The 23,152-nt window shown below is 44.8% G+C and overlaps 1 protein-coding gene across 2 annotated transcripts in view; it reads left to right on the plus strand.

Annotated features, from left to right (window-relative positions):
• htr2aa (5-hydroxytryptamine (serotonin) receptor 2A, genome duplicate a) overlaps window positions 1–19,276 on the plus strand; it is a 43,325-nt gene extending 24,049 nt beyond the window's left edge. For both annotated transcript variants that reach the window (XM_054787854.1, XM_054787855.1), the window contains exons 2-3: window positions 4,212–4,412; window positions 12,054–19,276. In XM_054787854.1, coding sequence (XP_054643829.1) covers window positions 4,212–4,412; window positions 12,054–12,898 — 1,046 coding nt within the window. In that variant the 3' untranslated portion in view covers window positions 12,899–19,276. The remainder of the gene's footprint in view (window positions 1–4,211; window positions 4,413–12,053) is intronic.
• The last annotated feature ends 3,876 nt before the right edge of the window (window positions 19,277–23,152 follow it).

Raw genomic sequence — 23,152 nt, forward strand, 5'->3', positions numbered from 1 at the left:
AACATTCTTAAAAACCAACAGAGTCCACGTGATTTGGACAGTATTCTTCAGCCGTCCACACCTGGTTACAACACGAGGAAGCGGACAAAAAGGATGCCGAAATCTTGTACATGTTCAGAAGCACAGCCCTTCCGTCTACGGATCAAAATTTTAAGACCAGTAGAAAATGACGAGAAATAACATTTTGCACTGTTGGATCTTAAGGAGGTTCTAAGCAGAGCTTTAAAATGCAAAAAGAAGAAATGGGAGTGTGTCAGGCGGGTGAACTGCAGCGTTGTCCAGTCATGAAGGATGCCCCCTGCAACATCTCCACATATCCACCTGCCGTTTGACGCCCCTGCACAACCTGAAGTTTTGTTGTTGCATTGAAGGAAAAAGCACCCCAGATCTTGATTGCACCCCCTCCAGTGTGCCGCGTGGAAAACAGGGATCTCCTCGTCTTGCCAGTAACGTGGGAAGCAATCAGGACCGTGACGGTTACATTTTTTGGTCATCAGAGAATAAAACTTTCTTCCACCTTTCAGTGTCCCATGTTTGGCGCTCTCGTGCAAATTCCAAATTTTGTGGCGTTGAAGGAGAAGAGGCCTTCTGAGTACCTTTTTGTTTTTAAACCCTTCTCTCGCACATGCCTTCTGATGGTTATTGGACTGCACTCGGCACCAGTAACAACCTAAGGTGGGCTGAGAATCATTCCGTGTCAGCCAATCTGATCCTCCGGTTCAGAACCGGTGACATTTGTTTTGAGTCAACCATGCAACATTTTTTTGTTCCATAACCCTCAGGATCTTTGAAGAAGTTTCAAATGGTTGTCTTACTGCGTCCAACCTCAGCAGCCATGGCGTACTGCGAGAGGCCTTGCTCAACAATCCCACTGGCTTCAATGAGAAAAAAAACCTCCATCAAGAGATCATGACAGACAAATCATATGGAATCCATATTTTTACCTTTTAAAGGCTCTGGTCTTGAACGTTTGATCAGCTGATGAACAGCGTATTTCAATTTAACGCTTGTTTGCAATCAATTGCTGACTTAAAATGTTTTTGTCTCACTCCCATTTCTTCTTCTTTTACTTCTCAAAGCTCTACTTAGAACCTCCTTAAGATCCAACAGTGCTAAATGTAAATTCTTGACATTTTTCATCTGGTCTTAACATTTTGAGTACACGCATGCAGAAATGGATAAAAATGCTGATCTTCTTCACAGTGTAAATGTAAATGTATAACACAATACCAAAAAGTTCATCAGACAAACCAAAGAAAGGAAAACCGACCCATAAAGAAGTTTTCTGGTGTCTCTGCCGGTTCTCTGATGTCTTCTCCCAGTGAGGCCAATCAATGGCAGGATCTCCTCTCCGTCTTGTTCTTTTTCTGGTCAAAGCGTGTTAATGAGGATGCCCAGAGAGCGCCCCTCATTATTCCTTCTTAACTATTCTCGTTTTCACCAGTGTGCCTCAAAACGTGAGGCCGTGCTTACAATGATCGATTTCATCTCTCAGAGAAGAAGGTGAGACTCTCGAGGGGGAGTACCTGGGCCCACTTCTAACCCAACAATTGACTACTCGATTGCAATTTGAATCCCGACCTCCCAGGCCAAAGCCAGTGGTGTTACTCACTAAGCCATCCACCGTTCATTGGAAATATCGAGGACAGAAGGAAAGAAGAGTGAGAGAAAACGTGGGATGTGAAGGCAATAAGTAGTGCCAGCAGTGATGGCGGCTTTTGGAATACATCTTTTCTCTCAGTGAACCGTGGCACCCCAGTTGCGGAAGCTCTCATGCACGGTACTCCCTTGTGTTGGAATTCATCCTTCCCCTCAGTGAACTGCAGCTTGCCAGTGCCGGCAGCACTCGTGCAGCCTACCACCGCCATGCTTGACTGTAGGCAAAACACAATGATCCTGCTACTCACTTGTGTTGCCAGCTCTTTAGACAATAACGCTTGTGTTCTGACACATTTTCAGCAGATGGTAAATCTGTAGCTGCTAAACTGTTATACAAGCTGCACACTGACTACTCTCACGTATGTCCAGGGTTGCTTTTATGGTATTGTCCCTTGACAAGCTACACTATCATAACTGCCATACAAAGGGAGGGGATCACTCTCTGCTTCACAGTGTCAGTATATGTGTCCCTCAGTGAACCGCAGCTCCCCAGTGCCGGCAGCACTCACGCAGCCCATACCACCACCATGCTTGACTGTAAGAAAAACACAATTATTTTGCTGCTCACTTGTATTGCCAGCTGTTTAGGCATAAAGGGTTGTGTGTTGACTCATTTTCTGTGAATAGTAAGTCTATACTACTGTACAGCTGCACAATGACTACTCTAACCGTTATGAATATCCAAGATAGGCCGTTGTATTGTATTGTATTGTATTGGATGTACTTTATTGATCCCACAGCGGGGAAATTTACTTGTTACAGCAGCAAGCAAGCAAGACAAGTAAAGAGAACAGTAAAGTAAAGTAAAGTAAAGCATCGTGACTACAACATGGTTCAGGTGGTGCAGGTGTTGTAGAGCCTGACAGCGGTCGGTATGAAGGACCTGCGGAACCTCTCCTTCTTACACCGTGGGTGTAACAGTCTGCTGCTGAAGGAGCTGCTAAGGGAACCCACAGTGTCATGTAGCGGGTGAGAGGTGTTGTCCATGATGGATGTCAGCTTAGCCAACATCCTTCTCTCCCCCACTTCCTCCACGGAGTCCAAAGGACCGTCCAGGACAGAGCTCGCTCTCCTGATCAGCCTATTGATCCTGCTCCTGTCCCTGTCCGTGCTGCCGTGTTGTGTTCACATTGTTGAAGGTTTAATGACAGGGTGCACATGACATTTGTTTTTTTTAATGTCTGCTGAGCATGTTTGGAGGTGGCCTCAGGCCGTGGGGAAGAACTGCCAGACCGAGCACGCTCAGAGTTTTAAAGCTGCCATGTTCCATATGGATGACTCATCACCATTACCACTGTGTGCACGATTATCATCATAAAAACCATTACTGGGCCTGTGCGCAATTCTCCCTATCAAACTTGAGCAATTGACGCAGTGCGATGAAAGAATAACGGAAATTATAAACATGAACCGTGCCAACGACGGATTCTGTCCTAAAGGCGTTTTGTTTGCCTTTTTTAGTGACTTGGGGGCATGTAAATTAATTATTACAAAATAAATACATAAACCTGATTAATTTGAACTATGCAGCCAATGAAATTAATCATGAAAATATTCATGAATTTATGTATAGAAATGTGAAATCATTTATTCAAATGTCTGTTAATTAATGAAATGGTGAAATATCATCCCCCCCCACAGGAACACACACAACCCAAGGGAAACTGCCCATCATCCTCAATCCTTATTTGAGGAACCAACACTCATCTTTCTCTTTTCTGTACGTTCTAAAGATATAAAAACAGATGACTGTGTCTGTCCTGAGATCATTCCAACCTGCAATAAAAGCCTGCTGTTCCGGCAATCAATTCTGGTGCTTGTGTGTCTCAGTAACATTACTGACACCTAGTGACTACAAGACGCATCGTCACATCTTTGAATGCGTCTTCGTAAATTTGTATTTTACTTCTTTTAGCCATTTTATGCTTCAAAGTGAAAGATTTTTTCAAGAATATACTTTAATATACTTCATTCATTCATATACTTATGAAAAACGGTGATAGAATGAAGTACGAAGTACGAAGTGGCGAGGGATTTCTGTACATCTACACCACACGTGTCAAACTGGTGCCCTGGAGGGCCGAGACGCTGCAGGTTTTCTCTCCAACCAGTTTCTTCAGCAGGTGATTTAATTGATGAGCTCCTTCCCTCCAACTGAAGGTGTTGATCATTAAAATCACCTGCTTTAGCGACAGGCTGGAAAGAACACCTGCAGTGTCTCGGCCCTCCATGGCACCAGTTTGACACCCCTGGACTATGCGATGGTATTTTAATGATTACATTTATTTATTTCATGACTGCATCGCATCCTTAAAAACGTGCTCTGCGGTGCAACGTGAACGGAACAGATCTGTCAAACCAAGCCATTAAAGGGGCGGTCAGAGTCGTCCTGTCAGAGTGCACGCTGCTACTTTCGCAAACTGCGCTCGTCTGTCGGTCTGTTGGCACACGAGCATTAGCATGCTAGTTCATCTTTCTTACTTGAAGCACTGCACACTTGTTAAAAGTCTCTTTCATCCACATAAACCATGTATTTTCTTGTTCCCCCACAGATTACGGCTGGCCTTTGCCGTCTGACCTTTGCCCCGTGTGGATCTACCTGGACGTGTTGTTCTCCACAGCGTCCATCATGCACCTGTGTGCCATCTCTCTGGACCGATACATCGCCATACGCAACCCCATCCATCACAGTCGCTTCAACTCACACACCAAGGCTCGCGTCAAGATCATGGCGGTGTGGACCATCTCAGCTGGCAAGTATCCACACACACATACTCGCACAAATTCCAGACTTGGGAGGTTCTGCTATGTCCAAGTGTCATTGCACGGCTGCAGCATTTGAGCACTAATGCCCTTTTTATGAAACAAAAGTTTCAAAACAAAAAATGTAGGTCAGTGCTTCTGATAGTGTTGAAAAACAAACCAATGCCGCTGTTTCATCTCCTATTTCATGCCTTTATGCAACACACCATGTACATTCACACATTTGGAGCACATCATTTCCACAGCTTGCACGGTTATTCGCATTAACCTGCCAAATGTTGTACAAAGATACCCAGTGTGCCCGAGTGAAGTGACTGCAAACTGCCTCTAGGTCCTTGGTGAACATGTGACTAAAGTGACCAGTCAGATTCAGTTCAGGTGTTTTCGCGATACCGCTCAGGAATTTCCTCAACATGTTTGTGTGTAGAAGGAAAAAAGTATGCTTTATTAGCTGGATTCTTCTTCTTATCTTATTTTTGTGGTTTGTTTTGTCTGATAAGTCTACACTACAAAAAGTAGAAATATGAGCATGGAATATCTGAACTTATTAAATTTATGTGGCACTTTAATGGTCTACCACTTCATTTTTTTAAAATTATTTTGTTATTTATCATCCATCCATTTTCTGTGCCGCTTATCCCTATTAGGGTCGTGGGGGTATGCTGGACTTTGGGTGAGAGGCGGGGCACACCTGGACTGGTGTCCAGCCAATGGCAGGGCACATATAGACAAACACTCACATTCATACCTATGGACCATTTAGAGTCTCCAATGAAGCTAACATGCATGTTTTGGAATGTGGGAGGAAACCGGAGTACCTGGAGAAAACCCACACACGGCGGGAACTCCACACAGAGATGTGGAGATTCGAACGCAGGGCTTCCCGATCTCCTGACTGTGTGGCCAACATGCTAATCACTCTGTGTTATTTAGCATATTTGTAATTATTTTATTCAGTTCAGCTTCTATTTCCTTATTTTGCATTTTTCTGTATTTAAAACACAGAGGAAACGCAGGAAGTGAAACTAATGACAAACTGTAAACACATCAAATATTGTAAATATCAACATGTGGAATAAATGATCAGGATTAGACATGAAGAATAAGATTAATCTCGGACATGTTGAATAGTGGAAATGTAACCATGTGATGTTCCTCAATGTAACTTCACTTCATGTAAGGAAGCACGTCTGAAACAAATAAAGCACTTCCATCTTTTTTCCATCCATCCATCCATTTTCTATACCGCTTCTTCCTCATTAGGGTCGCGGGGGCATGCTGGAGCCTATATCAGCTGACTTCGGGCGACACCCTGGACTGGTTCCATCTTTTTTCTTTTCAAAAATATATTTAGACATTCCTGATCAAAAATAACAAAATTGCCAGTTGGAAAAATTGCAAGAATTAACATTTTAGGAGGGTTATTCCTCTGGAAGAAGTCCAAAGAGGGCCTTCAGTCATGAGGGATCCCCCCTGCAACATCTCCACATAGCCGGCTGCCGTTTGACTCCCCTGAACAACATGTAGCTCCATTGTTCCACTGAAGGAAAAAGCACCCCAGGTCATGATAGCCCCCCCTCCACTCTGCGTAACGTCATGTCATGCCAGGAACATTGGAAGTAAAATCAATGTGAGTAATTGATACGCCCATAAAAACCTCACCCTCCCAGCCCCCTTCTGACTCTTCTGCTAGCGTGACGTTTGATGTTCTCCTCCAATTCCGGATCAACGTTTGCAACAACATAGGCTACGTTCACACTGCAGGGTATGATGCCCAATTCGTATTTTTTGTTAGAATCAGTGTTTTTTTATGTGATCGTTTACCACATTGCGAAAAAAATGCAACTTATTAGTGTGAAAGCAAAGCTCCTGGGAAGTGACGTGCTTGCGCGAAAGCATGACGTCACACGCATTTCCCTGTGCTTACGGAAGTCAAGACTGCTGTGGTATTTGTCCTCCAATTTCAAGGATTTTGTGCAACGGGAGTCAATATTTTCTTAACCAAGTGATTCCACGTTGGAGATTAAGAGGAAAGGGGGTGAGAATTTTGGCTACAGCAGTTTGTGTAGAACTTGCTGCGTGGAGCGTATGGGTGCCATGACCTGCTACACTTTTTTTAAAAAGCGAGTACCTTTATCCACCCCTGGCACGGTAAACCACGCCTTTCAATGACGTACAGGTTGACTATATGCCACCTGGCTGTTCAGACTGCAGTAGATGGCCCACATGTCGGATTCATATCTACATATGAGTAAAAAATGGAAACTGACGTGCAGTGTACACGTAGCCAATTATGAGACTAGATTCAGGTCCACATCCCTCTGACCCTCACTTGTGCGTCTCACAACAGCGGTGCGTTCAGGACCAACGAGCAAAGTGCAAAATCTCAACGCTTGCCAAAAAAACAGTATCAGTGATACATAAAGACATAAACATGTAAAAATTGTGCTGAGATATTTTATCTGTATTGTCACTTTTTTTATATAAAATATTTTTTACGACTTTTTTATTTATTTATTTATTTTTACCCCTGTCCTGTCCAGCCTTTAAAGCAGATAGAATTGTAGATCTAAATGCCCTCAAGTGCTCAACAAATTTACTCTGCCAGGGAGAAGTGTGATATACAATTCCCCTGTTATACTGAATTTATTTGACTTTGATGCTTGTTATTATGCATATTTGTAGCGACCAGACCGGAGCAGGAGGGGACAGAGAAGAAGAGAAAAGAAAAGAGGTGGGATAAGAAGGGGGATAAGAGGTGGACAAAAAAAAAAGATAGAGACAAGGACAACAGCAGCAACAACAACAATTGTGACAACAAGAACAGAACAACAGAAACATACAGAACTACATCAGCAAATAAATGTCTGTGACAACTATAAAGACAAACAAGGACATAAGGACAAAGGACAAAACAATATCAACAACCACAATGACAATGCTGTCAATGACAATCACACATAATAGTAGTAATGAAATGATGAACTATGATAGTGATCACAATGATAATACTGCATTGAAACAGTCACACATAATAGTAGTAATGAAATGATGAACTATGATAGTGATCACAATGATAATTACTGTAATGCACATCATTGTAATAACTATAATCATACTGCTGATATCACCGTCGCTGTAATAAAAGCAACAACATAATAACACCCTGGTTAACTCAGTGAGTAATGTGGGGAAGTACGTATGTACTGTGAGTGTGCATATGTACAGGTATCTCTGTATGTGAGGAAGACTTCATATATATACTGCTCACAAAAATGAAAGGAGCACTTTAAAGAAACACATTAGATACATCAGATGTCAATATGAAGTTGGATATCTACGTATACAAATAACGACAGGGCAGTGTCTTAGGAACAAAAGGATGCCAAGTCTTTTAATGGAAATGAAGGTTTTCAGCCTACAGAGGGCTCAATTGTGTAGAAACCATAAAATCAGAGTGAAATGAAGATGTGGCAGGCTAGTCCATTTTTTCCAAAACTTAATTTCTGCAACTCAAAATGCTTTTCAGTATCTTGTGTGGCAACCACCAGCTTGTATGCATGCTTGACAACGTCGGGGCATGCTCCTAATGAGACTACGGATGGTGTCTTGTGGCATTTCCTCCCAGATCTGTGTGAGGGCATCCCTGAGCTGCTGTACAGTCTGAGGAGCAACCTGGCGGCGCCTAATGGACCGAAACATAATGTCCCAGACATGTTCTATTGGGTTTAAGTCAGGGGATCGTGAAGGCCATTCAATGGTATCAATTCCTTCATCCTCCAGGTACAGCCTGCATACTCTTGTCATGTGAGGTCGGGCATTGTCGTGGACCAGGAGGAACCCAGGTCCCACTGCACCAGCGGAGGTTCTGACAATGGGTTCAAGGATTTCATCTCGATACCTTATGGCAGTCAGAGCACCGTTTCCTCGGCAATAGAGGTCTGTGTGTCCCTCCATGGATATGCCTCCCCAGACCATCACTGACCCACCACCAAACCATCATGTTGAACGACGTTGCAGGCAGCATAACGTTCTCCTTGTCTTCTCCAGACTTTTTCACATCTATCACAGATGCTCAGGGTGAACTTGCTCTCGTCTGTGAAAAGTACAGGGCGCCAGTGGCCGACTTGCCAATTCTGGTGTTCTTGAGCAAATGCCAGTTGAGCTCCACGGTGCTGGGCAGTGAGCACAGGGCCCACTACAGGACGTCAGGCCCTCAGGCCACCTTCATGAAGTCTGTTCCTGATTGTTGGGGTAGAGACATTCACACCAGTGGCCCTCTGGAGGTCACTCTGTAGGGCACAAGCAGTGCTCAGCCTGTTCCGAGCAGGTATCGGTCCTGCTGAGGGGTTGAGGACCTTCTACGGCCCTGTCCAGCTCTCCGAGAATAACCTCCAGTCTCTTGAAATCTCCTCCATGTTCTGGAGATTGTGCTGGGAGACACATTAAACCTTCTTGCTGCAGCACGTGTGGATGTGCCATCCTGGAGAAGTTGGACAACCTGTGCAACTTCTGTAGGGTTAAGGAATCGCCTCATACTACCAGTAGAGATAATTAGCACGAGTGGAAAACCAGCCAAAAAAGATCAAGAGGGAGAAACTTGAAATGACCTCCACATGTAAAACCAGTCCTGTTTTGAGGGTTTTCTAATTGTTGCCACTGAAGTGCACCTGTTGTTAATTCCATGAACACCAATACAGCTGAAATTGATTAACAAGGCCCTCAGCTGCTTAACCAACCAGAAAATGATCAGACAGTTTTAATTCAATTCATGCCAGGCCCAATAAAAAAGTGTTCCTTTCATTTTTGTGAGCAGTGTATGAAGGTGCAAGAATGTGTGGGCGTGTAATTGTCACTGAGAATGTATGAAATGCATTCACGACTTTGAGTGAATCAGATTTTTTTTTTGCAGGAAAACAACCAATTTTCAGGGTTTTTTTTATATATTTTTTTTTTTTTACAAAAATGTGCGGGGATCCACTATATACTTCAGCTTTCACATATTTAATCTCGCTGAGATATGCACTTTTTGCAGTGTACACAATGACCTGTTTGATTAGCAATTGTTGATTGTTTTCATGCAATTCCTTTTGAATCAAATGTATTTTACATTTTTCATCAATGCATTGTGGACGTAGGGTTGGAGCTGACCTGGTTGCGTGACGTGTGCAGTTGTTGGATTGACAGACAAGGCAACTACAAAAAAAAGAAAAAATACGTTGTAAAGTGGCAACCGACACGTCTTTGTGTGTCCAACGTTTTATGCTGAATGCAGCCATGACACGGATGACTGGTCCTTGCAGTCACTTGTCAGCCCTTTATGTCACATTACAACTGTATGACTGCTCCCTTACAGAATATACATATATATATATATAGTATGTATATATATATATACAGTCAAACCTGTCTTAGCAGCCACCTTTATAGAACGGCCACCTGCCTATAGCGGCCACTGAAAAAATCCCCCGCAGCAAATGTACATGTTATAGACCCTGTGTATAGCAGTCACCTGTTTTTCAATCAATGAAGCCGTCGTGTGTAGACTTTAATTACTGAGTCCTAGCTCAGTCACAATCATTCACAAGATCCACACAAACTGTCAGTTGTTCCACATAAAAAAGCCGTCTTCTTTTGAGCTTGCTATTTCCTGGTCAAACATGTAACTTTAAGAGCATTTGCACCAAAACATTACCGCAAAGTAGGCTGGGAACAGGACGTGCTCCCAGCGACGCTACAATAAAAAAAAAAACATACGCTAGCATGCATGCGGCAGCGGGAGCAAAACTGAGTTGGGTTGTACTTAATTGAAGTATTTTAGAATGTACTCACGTTATTTTTCATCAATCCTCATCCACAAATCCATCAAAGTCCTCATCTTGTGTATTCGACACAAACAAAGCCGTCTTCTTTTCCGTTCGCTACTAGTCTGTTAACTTGTCAGTGTTATTCAGCTCCGAAGCAAAGAAGGAAACTTCTCCTGTTGCTTCTGCCAACTTTATTTATTGAACGCGGCCACCAGACAGCAGCTCAGAACACACACACATCTCTCAGCATCGTCTCTCCTTCCTGCTTGCCCACAAGGCAAAGGTTAAACAAGCCCCACTACATAGCTGTCCAGCCAATGCCTGTAAGAAATGACACCGTTTATTTCCTGGTGTGCACTGGTCAATACTGTAATGCCGCTTGTTGTGGGGAAGGAGAGACTCACGTCGCCGATGCACTTTAATGGCTTTATTAACAGCGGAGAACACTGCAGGACTTTACATCCACGCCAACATAAACACACTTCCCAACTCTCTCCAAACTCACAGCTAGCACTGAGCCTAGCTCTCCTGCTCGGGACGCCCACCGTCACTTCCCGTCACTTCCTGATGAACTAAAGCTGTAATGACACTCTGCCGTATAAAAAGTAAAATATAAAAAACAAGCGTAAGACATTACTAGCACAGCTTTGTTCTGTGGGTGGTGGATATATTCTATCAGTTATTATTAAGCCTCTAGCTTCCTTTTAGTAAGTAAAAACCTTGGCTATGATTGCACTACATTGTCATGTAGACCTACAAAGTACACTTGGAAGAACAAGAGGTGAATAAATGTATTGCAACTGATGTGAAACTGATGAGGGGTAGGATTAAATAAGCTTTGCTTCTTCCTACTCCTTTTTGGACATGCAAAATTGTGAATTGTACTATGTGATGTGCTACTGTTTGACTCATGCATGTTCAGGATTAAAACCATGAACCATGATAATAACAAGCCTAGTAGTGCTGTACAACTTGATATATATGTGTGTGCGTGTGTGTATTTGCGTGTGTGTGTATTTGTGTGTCAGGGATGTTTGGGGTGGTCGCGCTGGCGTCAAATCAGGCCTATAAATGTTGCCGCTGACAACCGTGGTCACACGGATCTGATTGGACGTAACCCCGGGATATGGAGAGGGGGAGGAGGTGTGCACGGGGTAGTGTGCATGTGGGCTCAATGTGATGATGCTCCCTCAGCCGTAACTCACACACGCGCGTACACACACACACAAACAATGTCAGCTATTGAGAATCTTAATATTCTTTATTTTTAATGTTAAAAAATGAAAATAATTGTGTAATTGTGTCCTGAGATTGGCTGGCGACCAGTCCAGGGTGTACTCCGCCTCTTGCACGAAGTCAGCTGGGATATTCTCCAGAATACCCGCGACCCTAGTGAGGATAAGCGGCATAAAAGATGGATGGATGGATGGATGGATGGATGGATGTGTAACTGTGTGTGTGTGTGTCGCTTGTTGGTCTCCCTCCAGTTCCAAGACGATGTAACACTCCCACTGGAGACCAGCGGGCCATCTGTCTGCCGCCACACACGCTGTCATATGCTCATGTGTGCTGGACACACACACAAGCATGTCTGTTGTCATGCAGATGGTTTGCATTCCCTGCAGTCCAGACGATTAGAAATATTGAAAAAATTGTGTGTGATGTTGAATTGAATGAGACGTTGTCATCACATTGTGTTAACATCAGCCGTCAGCTCATCCGTCCCCCGCAGGATGAGAAGCCTCCTGCGACGTGTCATGTTGTTTCTTTTGGCTGTGATGTCCTGCTGTGGTCCAGACACTAACAGTGACGTGCTCCCTGCAGGCATCTCCACGCCCATCCCCGTGATCGGCCTGCGAGACCACGCCAAGGTGTTCAAAAATGGCAGCTGCTTGTTGACGGACAACAACTTTGTGCTGGTGGGCTCCTTCGTGGCCTTCTTCATCCCGCTCACCATCATGGTGGTCACCTACTTCCTGACCATCAAGGCCCTGCAGAATGAAGCCACCATGTGCTTGGACCAGCTGGTGCCACGGCCCAAATGGGGCACCGCGTTCACCTTGAGCTTCTTCCCACAAACCTCGCTGTCCTCTGAGAAGCTCTTCAGGCGCTCCATCAGCAGGGAGGCGGGCAGTAGAGGGAGTGGCGGTGGCCTGTCGGGTGGACGAGGGAGCGTCTCCGGGTCTTTGTTTGGCCGCCGCACCATGCAGTCCATCAGCAACGAACAGAAGGCTTCCAAGGTCCTCGGAGTGGTGTTTGTCCTCTTTGTGGTCATGTGGTGTCCCTTCTTCATCACCAACGTGCTGGTGGTGGCGTGTGACCCGGCAGACTGCGACGCCGCTCTCATGGGAGGCCTGCTCAACGTTTTTGTGTGGGTGGGTTACCTGTCCTCTGCAGTCAACCCGCTGGTCTACACGTTGTTTAACAAGACGTACCGCGCAGCCTTCCTGCGCTACATACGCTGCCAGTACGCGCCCAAGAAGAAGCCTCTCCACCTCATACTGGTGAACACTATCCCACCGCTCGCTTACACCTCCATCGGCAAATTACGCAATGGAGCCACGTGCTCTTTCGGGGAGATGAAGGAATTCTCCTTACCCGGACAGGAGGAAGAACCTCGTAGGAACCTTGACAGTAAAAAGGCAGAAAAAGACGAGAGTCGTGTGTGAGGAGAAGTTTTTTCATGCCAACTATGGACAGCGGTTCTTGTCCCAACTGTTCCATTATGAGACCAAGCAGACCTCAGTCTTTAGTCTTTAGGTCGTAGCATGGCTATTCAACCATCTTCTACCACCTAACCTCCATCAATAATGCATCTTACGTGCACTAACTAATAACAGCGGTCTAACAGAGGTCTAATGCAGCGGTCCCAACCTTTTTGGACCAGCATATCTCCGGACATGGGCGGTTGTACATCTAATTGATCTTATTTATTATGGATTGCGTGACACTAACACAGGAACAAATCATCAAATTAAAAGCACAACATGAATGCAGACCCTCCATGCACCAGTACGAATAGAAGGCTGCTGTTTGATGTGTGTGGAAACGGGCGGCCTGGTAGCAGGAATTCTCTTCAAGTTCAAGTTGACAGAACAATCCTGCACTCGGCAACGTCATCAAACCTTCCCTTTATGCATCCCACAGCGTCGTCAGCATTTGGGAGCACATAGGAAGTGAAAGAAAAAGGGTAAAAATACAGTATAGTAGTGTGGGAGAAGGCTAGCACACGTTCAATGGTGCGTTCAAGGACCATCAAAGTGGGACGGCTCGCCGCTTGCAACATATAACATAAACATGCAAAATCTTTGCGATTTCTGACTATATTATTTTTTTTTATAAAATAATGGCCCGTGTTTCCAAGGTTGATATGCTTTTACATCAAATTTGATGTAGTTATTTAAAAATGTATTTTTTTGTGTTTTTTTTATTTTCTTTTCTTTTTTAATCATTGCGCCTGAAAGTTTGCCCTGGTCCAGTACCAGTCCGTAGGTGTGGCCACCACAGGCCTGGTTGTTGGCGACCCCTGGTCTAATGTATACTCGTGCAGGCAGAAATCGACTTCTGAAACTGATTAATTAATCACAGTTAATCCAAATCATTAAATGTATGTTGTGTGACAGTCTGGCTTGGTCTAGTCTTGGAATGCAGAGCATGCATAATGACATTTATTTTATGCAGGCCTGTCACGATACATTTTGCTGGTCAATTATCGTCGATAGTGGATATTATTGGCAACAATTTTTTTTACCATTTTTTTCATTGTCATGAGAGGTGTCATTCACATTTGAACCACTAGATGGTACACAAGCATAGTGTACCTGTAGCTTGTAGCCAACGACGCTGTCTGTGAGTGCGCACTATTTTGCACTGTTTTGTTTATATTTACCGACCAAACGCCTCAGTAAGTGTTGACTTTCGGGACAAAGGCTCCATTGCCCTGAGCACCTGACCTAACCCAAAAACCAGCTGGTTACGTGGAGGTGTTGCGGACACTTGTGCTGTGTCTCAAATGAAGTATACTGTGTACTGTGTACCTGAGTGTGTGCAGATTTTGACAGTGTAGTACTGTACCAAATCAACTGCTCATAAAATATTTCCCAGGTTTTTTCCCCCCCACGTCTAGAATGTACAATAGGTGACTTTTTCTGGTTTGCATGCACCCCCTGCGGCATCGCTTCACTCTTTGTAGTCTCCATCTTGGATACGTAGCGGAAGGAGTGGGACTAACGTCAAATAATGGCGGCTGGGGAGCAACCCGTAGCGGTGGAAAGTGGGCTAAATTGCGATCATCGCATTTCCGGTAAGTGCGCAAAAATAGTAATGGATTTGGGACATTACTACACGGTCAAAATCCACGCCTTCAAAAACAATGTACACAGTACATAGTAGACTTACTGAAGTTTACTGACGCAAGTATTCCATTTGAGATGCAGCCTAAGTGTCCCATCACTGCGCCCTCACAACCTTTTGGCCGCTTTGAGCGCAACATTCAGTGTACTGCATTTTGCCCTACTTCTCTGTGTGAAAGCGCTCAAAAGACTAAGCATGAGTACACAGTGCTGTCCACTGAGACACAGTGCTGGACTTGGACAGAGCTCAGGTGATGTCCTCAAAAGGGAAGGAAAAGCTGTTTGAACACAGCATGGAAGACTTGACATGTGTGTAAATATGTAGAAATAACCTATATTTGTATTTTGTGCAAAGCCATGTGAACAAATGTCGAAATGAGTATGTGTCTTTTCCAGGGGTGAGAGAAATGAGATGAGCATAAAATGAACATCAAAGTCTAACATTGATATTGTGTTGTCATCTAAAGGAGTTTTCCACAGGAACGTTCCAGAACCATCTTTGCTCTCCACAAAGGTCAAACGTGTGAAATATTCTTTAGAAATGTGCTCATGAGGATCTGCTGCGTCACATTAGAGCAGGGGTCACCAACGTGGTGCCCGCGGGCACCAGGTAGCCCCCACGACCACATGAGGTGCCCGCAAGCCTGCTTTTCATTCAGGTGTCCAGTTAATAATGAAAGAACAGTAGAAAGAAATGCATTGTGAAATACAACATGTGAGTTGTGGACACCAGCATTTTGTTCATGTTCTGGTAAAACAAGAATATTCGCTTTGTTTGGCTTTAAAATAAGCTCTGAAAAGAAATGTTACAAAAATGAGTAGCTCTTGGCCATTTTCATTTTGTAAAAGTAGCTCTCACAAGGACAAACGTCGGTGACCCCTGGACTAGAGCGTCATGGATGAAGAGGAAAAGTGTAAACATTGAGTCCAATCATCCTTTGTCAAATGTCAATACAGTGTTCCTTTGCTCTACCCCCGATTCACTGTTTTGCTGAATTTTTTTAGAGCTTCTTTTTTTTTTATTACATAGCATAGCGAAATTGAGAGCCAGTAGTATCCACTACTTCGTCTGTCCCGTTGCAGGGCTGGAGGCGTTGTAAGTGATGCTGAGATGAGCGAGGCGTCGTGTTACTCCACCAGATAAATTGCGTTTTTTGTGTTAGCTGCTACAATAACAATATCGCTGTAGCTAGGTTAATATACATGTCACTTATGGAAATGGAACACTGTTGCCGTTTTGTTGAGAGGTTTCTGTTAGGGCTTTAGCATCAAAATAGCTACCTCCCATGATGTGCATTGTAACTCGTTTTCTCTCATTAGAACGCACAGATGAACAATAAATGCACTGTCGACATAAACGACACTCACTGCTGGTCCCACTGTATCTTAAAAACGTTAAAATATCAATCAGCCAAAATCGGTGTGCAGCGGCAACCCCTACCTGTGTGTTGTGTCACATAAGTTTGCCAACACCCGTACTGAGCCCACAAGAGATGCACTTTGTCCCGTATTACCACTAGTCGGTAAAACCTCAAAGGTTTCAGTGTGACAGCCAATCCATGCCAGCACTCACTTATCAAACCTGTTGCTGTTGGACTTTTCTTGCATCTTTGTTTACACGCTTTGCCTCGAGCCGTCACTGGCTGCAGCTAGCTAGCTAGCTAGAGACTCCCACTGATCTGTATAATATATCTGGATAGCTCATACGTCGCACGCCGCAGTGCAAAATGCTGAAGCCAAAGAGACGCCATCTTACCACTCACATCGACTACATTGGCACAGCGTACATAGTGTACAAAGCAGATGAAGAGGCTAACAGAACATCTATATTTGACATTAAAAAGCGGGGAGATTCTCCCATTCCTTCAAGTAACGCAACCTTCGTCCCTTAAAGACCATTTGATACGTTATTCTCTATCTTTTTGCTATATTAAATGTACTTTTCCCCTTCCAATTCTCATTGCCTTTGGGACAAAATTCTACTGTGCACCCTGGCTCAGCACTCCCCTATAGCAATGATAGTTTTACTCCTCTAGAAAGAGATTTTCATTTGAACTGCATATCCCATCCCTTTTTTCCACTAAAATCCATGGTCATGATCCTTTACTTTTTATTCTTACTTTCATACAATTCACTATGCTCTCGTCTGTACAAAATATGAACCATAAAAGAGACAAGTTTTAAAATCATTTCACATTTTGATGATTTTTTTGTTTGTGTTATGAAATAGAAATAAGCTCTTTTCTGATATAGAAATATATTTGAACAAAAACCACAGGAATAATATGTAATATAATATGTAATAATATATAAACATTGTCTCCATATGGGGGTTCATTTGAAATTCGGGTAAACAACAACAAAAAAAACGTATTTTTTTATATTTGCAAGCAACCGCAAATGATTTAGTAGTCTAGTGGTGGTTGTTTGTTTACATAGCCCCCACGGCCCCCCATGTAAAGCCCTTATGACTCAGGTATGGTATGATATGGACAGAATGTTTAAAAATGATCATAGAGTACTTATGACTAAGCTCAAGCACACCTGTTGTGAGAGGTTAGTGTGAAGACTAACCTTGCATTTAGTGTGAGTGCCTAACAAGCTAACAACACATTTAACAACTCACAAGTTCCCACATAAGTCATTGTCCGACAAGTGTTTCTTGTGAGTGGCAATATGGCGGCCGTGTGGCTTCATAAGTCATCGCCAATGAGCTATCCAGATATATAATACAGATCAGTGGGAGACTCCAGAAGTGACTTTTTACCACAATGACATTTTGTTTTTAAAGCAAACAAGCAATGCGTTTGGTTTGGATCTTGGTTTTGTCACACGTGGAAGTGGATATCAAGCTCATGCGGTACGTACTAACTTGTTCAAGTGTCACTCAACAATTCTGCTCTCTTGTCGTCATTATACTAATTCTGTCTTATGTCAAACACGACTGTAGTTGGGGGAGGTTGGTCAAGGAACATAAACACTTACAGTGGTGTCTAAAAGTGTTTGCACACTTCCTGATTTCTTATTGTTTTTGCATGCCTGTCACACTTAAATGATTCAGATCATTCATGTCATTTAGTCAATGACAACACCACTGAACACAAAATGCAGTTTTTACATGAAATTGTATTATTATGGGAGAAAACAATCCAAGCCTACTTGGCCCTGTGTGAAAAAGCTGATTATTACTATCAACTTTGCTTTTTTCCCCATTTTAGTTTTTTTTTTTCTTCATACTATTATGACTTTATTTCCATAATATCGCTTTTTCCCTTACCTAATTTTTTATAAATTTCAACAACTTTATTTTGTTTTGTTTGTCATAGTTTTACATTTTATTTCAACTCTATGCTACTAAAATGACATGATTTTTCCTCAAAATATTTTGAATCTCTACTTGTAAAATTGCAACATTTTTCTTAATAAAATATGACTTTTTTTCTCTTAATATTTTGACTTTATTCTCATAAAATTGGAGCTGATTTTTCCATTTCTGGTGGGTTTTTTTCCAACCATTTCAACTTTCTGTAAAAGTTCTCCTCATAATTATGGCTTTATTTCCATAACATAACTTTTTCCATAATGGAAATAGTTTTTGTTTTCAGCGGAGCTAAAGACCTACCTCACAGTCACCACTCCTCTGCTCTCGCCACATCACGGACATCTGTTTTGTTCTGTGCCGGTTTCTCCATCGTGATCCAATTCTATCTCATGTCGACCAAGAGGAGAAGAATGCCGAACTTGAGATTTATGGAGTATTTTACATACGTTTCTCTCTGAAATGAGCAGGATACGAGTCCTTTAAGAATCAGCCTAATGGAGTTAATGAACATTCTTGCAACAAGCCCGTGGCAGACATGGATGCAAACATCGTGGAGGTGTAGACCACTTGACTGGCTGAGTAGGCGAGGTAATGAGTTTTATTGTGAAGGAAATTACGAGAGGCTCCTTATCAGCTTAGCAAGATTAGGAAGCAGCCATCCTCTGGCTTTCCAAATGCTAAATCTTTAAATGTCATCCTGCACCTGCTGCCTCCCCCGAACACAAACACTCCATCTTTGCCATTGAAATCATCCTTCTTCCATTCATTAGAATGCGCCAATTGCTCCACGTAAACATCACTGATATACCCAACTGATTAACACGGGGGTGTCCAAAGTGCAGCCTGTGTGACACTACCACATGACCTCGACGACAATGAACGGCGAATCAGAGCTGACGTTAACGTGGGACAGGGGAATGATCCGGCCAGCAGTGCAGGACATGCGGAGGAGAGCACAACCGTGCATCCCAAGAAATAGAGCTCATGTTGAGGACTAAGTTGACATCCATCACCCCAGTGCAAATAGCATGAAACAAAGGGTTCATCTGAGTATCGCAGCGCAGAATTCTCAAACATTCTCATTTTGCATCACAGTTTTTGTTCAATTTTAACCCTTTCATTTTTTGGGAAAACGAGCCTGTGTTGCCCGGTTAATCAATAATCCCAACCTACAGCTGATTCAGTTTAAAATCCTTCATAGAGTACACTACACAGGACATAGAATGTTTAGAATGGGTTTAACTGACTCTAACATCTGTACACACTGCTCAGACCATAGAATAGATGACTACTTACACTCCATGTGGACCTGTGCTCCCATTAACAATTTTTGGCACCGAGTGTGTGAGTACCTACAGTATCTTTGGCACTTGGGTTCTCCATTCCTACCTCCCCTTTACTATGCCTGCTGGCCGTGTGGGTGCGCGTGGGGGCGGGCGGCGTGGTGTTCTTCTGCGTGGCACTGGCCGGGATCGGCGGGGGGTGCTTGCTCCGGGGTGGGGCGGTCAAGGGTGGCTTTGGTCGGGGGCTTGGGGGTAGGGCTGGCGGGGGGCTGGCGGGTGGTCCCTGCTACCTGCTGGTGTCTGGCTGGTCTCTGCTTCCTGGCTGGCGGTTGTCTCCCTCCCTCCGGTGTTTCTCCCTTGGCGTGTTGGTGGATGGGCGGGGTGTGGGGTGGTGGCCGGTCTGCGACGTGGCGGGGGGCGGGGCAGGCGGGGGCATCTGCTTGGGTGGTGGGCGGGGGATCGCTCCTCTCGTGGGCCCTGTCGTGCGGTGCTTGCTTCTCTGTCCCTCCCTGGTGCCTCTGGCTTGCGTGCTTCGTGGGTGTGGCGGTGCTCCACTCTATGTGGGGTCCGGTGCTCTTGTGGTCGCCGTAGTGTTGCTCCCCTGCCGGACGTGATGGTATGCGGGGGGTGCGTGGGCGCATTTCCCGCTGTCCTGGTGGCGGCCGATTCTGCTTTGGGGCGTGTGGCTGGTCCGTGTGCCTGGTCCGTGTGCCGTGTGCCGTGTGCCCTGGGGCCGGGCCCACTGGGGCGGTTGTGCTCTGCCGGGCGCTTGGGCGTTTGTCGCCGCTGCTCTTTGTGCTCTGCTGGGCCACTGTCTGTGTCCTTGCCTCCCCCGGTCTGTCTGCGGGCTTGTCTGCGGTGGGGCTCCGGTGCATGGGTGGTGCGCTGTCGGCTCTGGTGGCATGTGGCTGGTCTGGCTTCTGGTGGCTGGTGGGGTCCGTCGGCTGGACTGCTGCTGGTCTCGCCTTCTTGGCTCTGGTGCTCGGCCTCCCTGCGGCTTGGGGTGCGGTGCTCCCGCTCCCTCTCCGGGGTTTGCTGGCCCGCGGGTGTCGGTTGGTGCTGTGTGGTGGTTCACCAGGCTGCTCGCCCGTTTTCCCGCCCACTTGCTCATTTTCCCGCTTTCCTCCTCGCTGACTCCTCTGTCTGCCTTGCTGGCGGCGTCCTACCATTGGGAGGGTGTGGCCTGGTGTCTTCCTGCTCCCCGGCGGTCCGCGCTCTCCGCGCCTGGGTTCTGGATTGTATGTCTGGGACCCCGGGGTCCCCGGCTCCGCTGCTCCTTGGGTTACCAACAGGGGATAGGGCAAGGCTTCCGGGTGTTGGGCAGTCGACCACTGTGAATGTGCACGTGTGTGTGCGCGTGCGTGTGTGTGTGTGTGTGTGTGCGCACGCATGGGTGCATAGGAGTGTGTATGTGCTTGCGTGTGTGTGTGTACTTTCATTTATTTATTTATTTTAGTTATTTGGTTTTTTTTGGGGGGGGGGGGGCATACAGGGGTTTGCTCCGTGGGGCAGGGTGCTGGGTGATACATCTCTGCCGCCCGTGCCTCCGCCGGGTGGGTGGAGGGTGTGCCTCCTGCATCCCTGGGCGAGGCAGCCCTGTGTCGGGGGTCGGGCGGGGGTTGGCTCCGCTCCCTGGGGGTTTGGCGTTTCCGGCATGGGTGGGCTTCTGTCCGGTTGTGGGGGCGTCTCTGGGCCTGCCTGTTTGTGGCCCCCGGTGTTCGTCTGCCTTTGTGGGGTGTGATCTCTCGCTGGTCTCAGGGGTTGACTGTCCTCCGGCCCACCGGCGCCCGCGGCTCCTTGCTGGTCTTCCCGGGGTGGAGGGCTCTCTGGGCTGGCTCTTGGGGCACTGATCTTTGTGCTGCCTGCCTCTGTGGGCCTGGTGGCCTTGTGGCGGTGGGGGCTCGGCCTGGCTATTTGAGGCGGGGCTCTCTGGGAGGTGGAAGGCGGCCCCTTTCCTTTCATGCATTCTCAGTGACAATTACACGCCCACACATTCTTGCACCTTTATATATATATATGAAGTCTTCCCCACATACAGAGATACCTGTACATACAGTATGCACACTCACAGTACATACGTACTTCCCCACATTACTCACTGAGTTAACCAGGGTGTTATTATGTTGTTGCTTTTATTACAGCGACGGTGATATCAGCAGTATGACTATAGTTTTTTTTTTACAATGATATGCATTACAGTAATTATCATTGTGATCACTATCATAGTTCATCATTTCATTACTACTATTATGTATGACTGTTTCAATGCAGTATTATCATTGTGATCACTATCATAGTTCATCATGTGTGATTGTCATTGACAGCATTGTCATTGTGGTTGTTGATATTGTTTTGTCCTTTGTCCTTATGTCCTTGTTCGTCTTTATAGTTGTCACAGACATTTATTTGCTGATGTAGTTCTGTATGTTTCTGTTGTTCTGTTCTTGTTGTCACAATTGTTGTTGCTGCTGTTGTCCTTATCTCTTTTTTTTTGTGTCCTCCATTCCCCCCCCCCCCCCCCCCCCCCCTCCCCCCTCCTGCTCCGGTCCGGTCGCTCCAAATTTGCTTAATAACAATAAGTGTATATCACACTTCTCCCTGGCAGAGTAAATCTGTTGAGCACTTGACGGCATTTAGATCTACAATTCTATCTGCTTTAAAGGCTGGACAGGACAGGGGTAAAAAAAAAAAAGAGAGAGATAGGGTGAGGAGCTTGGTCATCCGGGAGGAGCTCAGAGGAGAGCCGCTGCTCCTTCACATCGAGAGGAGCCAGTTGAGGTGGCTCGGGCATCTGGTCCAGATGCCTCCCTGGTGAGGTGTTCCGGGCATGCCCAGCCGGGAGAAGGCCCCCGGGTCGACCTAGGACACGCTGGAGGGATTATGTCTCACAGCTGGCCTGGGAACGCCTTGGTGTCCTCTGGAAGAGGTGGCCGGAGACAGGGAAGTCTGGCCTTCTGAACTGACACTGCTGGCCTCGCAACCCGGAGCCGGATAAGTGGAGGAAAATGGATGTACGGATGGAAAGTTGAAATATTAAAGACTTTATTTGGATGGAAACTAGCAGTTGTGCAATAATCTGGCATATTTACATCTGTATTGTTTGCAGATGTTCATCTATATGCATTGGCCCTACATTTGTAAAGGTTTGAACATTATAAAAAAAAAAACAACAACAACAAATAAAATTGTAAAGTTTGGAAAATGAGAATAAAGTCCAAATATTATTTGAATAAAGTCATAATGACAAGAAATACAAAAAAAAAAGGCTATAATAAAGTGATATTATAACAAGAAAAAAGTATTTTTACGAGAATAAACTTGTAATATTACCAGGACAAATATCATTTTAGCAGCATAAAGTTTCAATAAAAATGTTTATTTTAAGTCATAATATTATGATAAACAAACCCAATTATGGGAATAAAGTCAAACTATTATGTGAATGAGGTCATAGTAGTATGCTTCCCAAGATTATTTCAGAAGACAGTTGAAATATTTGGAAAATTAAAAAAAAAAATACAGCAAAAAAGGAGAGAAAACAAGTTCATCCTATTAACTCATTCAATACCAAAGACGTATTTCTGCGTTTTTCTAACCCTGAATGCCCGATCCCAACAACGTATTTATACATCTTTTACGTGTTTTTTGCGCAAGAGGCACAAAGAGGTGATGATGCAACTCTCCACTGATGGATTTCACTTCAGAACACTTTTGAGATATAAAAACGACCACAAGGTGGCAGAAATGCTCGGCAGGGATCATGTGGACAGGAAAAAAAACACAAGACAGGAAGGAGGACGTGAGAGAGCGTGGAGGCGTGTAGCGTGCACAAGGTTACGCATTGTAGGGAAATGCACACACACAATTCAATTTCAAATGCGAAAATTGTAAATATGGTGTTATATTTGCAAATAAATTCTTTTGATGTTGTTTTTGTGTTGTTGATGTTGGTATGGTTGTTTAGAT

Source organism: Dunckerocampus dactyliophorus, chromosome 9 (genome assembly GCF_027744805.1).
Source record: "Dunckerocampus dactyliophorus isolate RoL2022-P2 chromosome 9, RoL_Ddac_1.1, whole genome shotgun sequence".
Taxonomy (NCBI): domain Eukaryota; kingdom Metazoa; phylum Chordata; class Actinopteri; order Syngnathiformes; family Syngnathidae; genus Dunckerocampus; species Dunckerocampus dactyliophorus.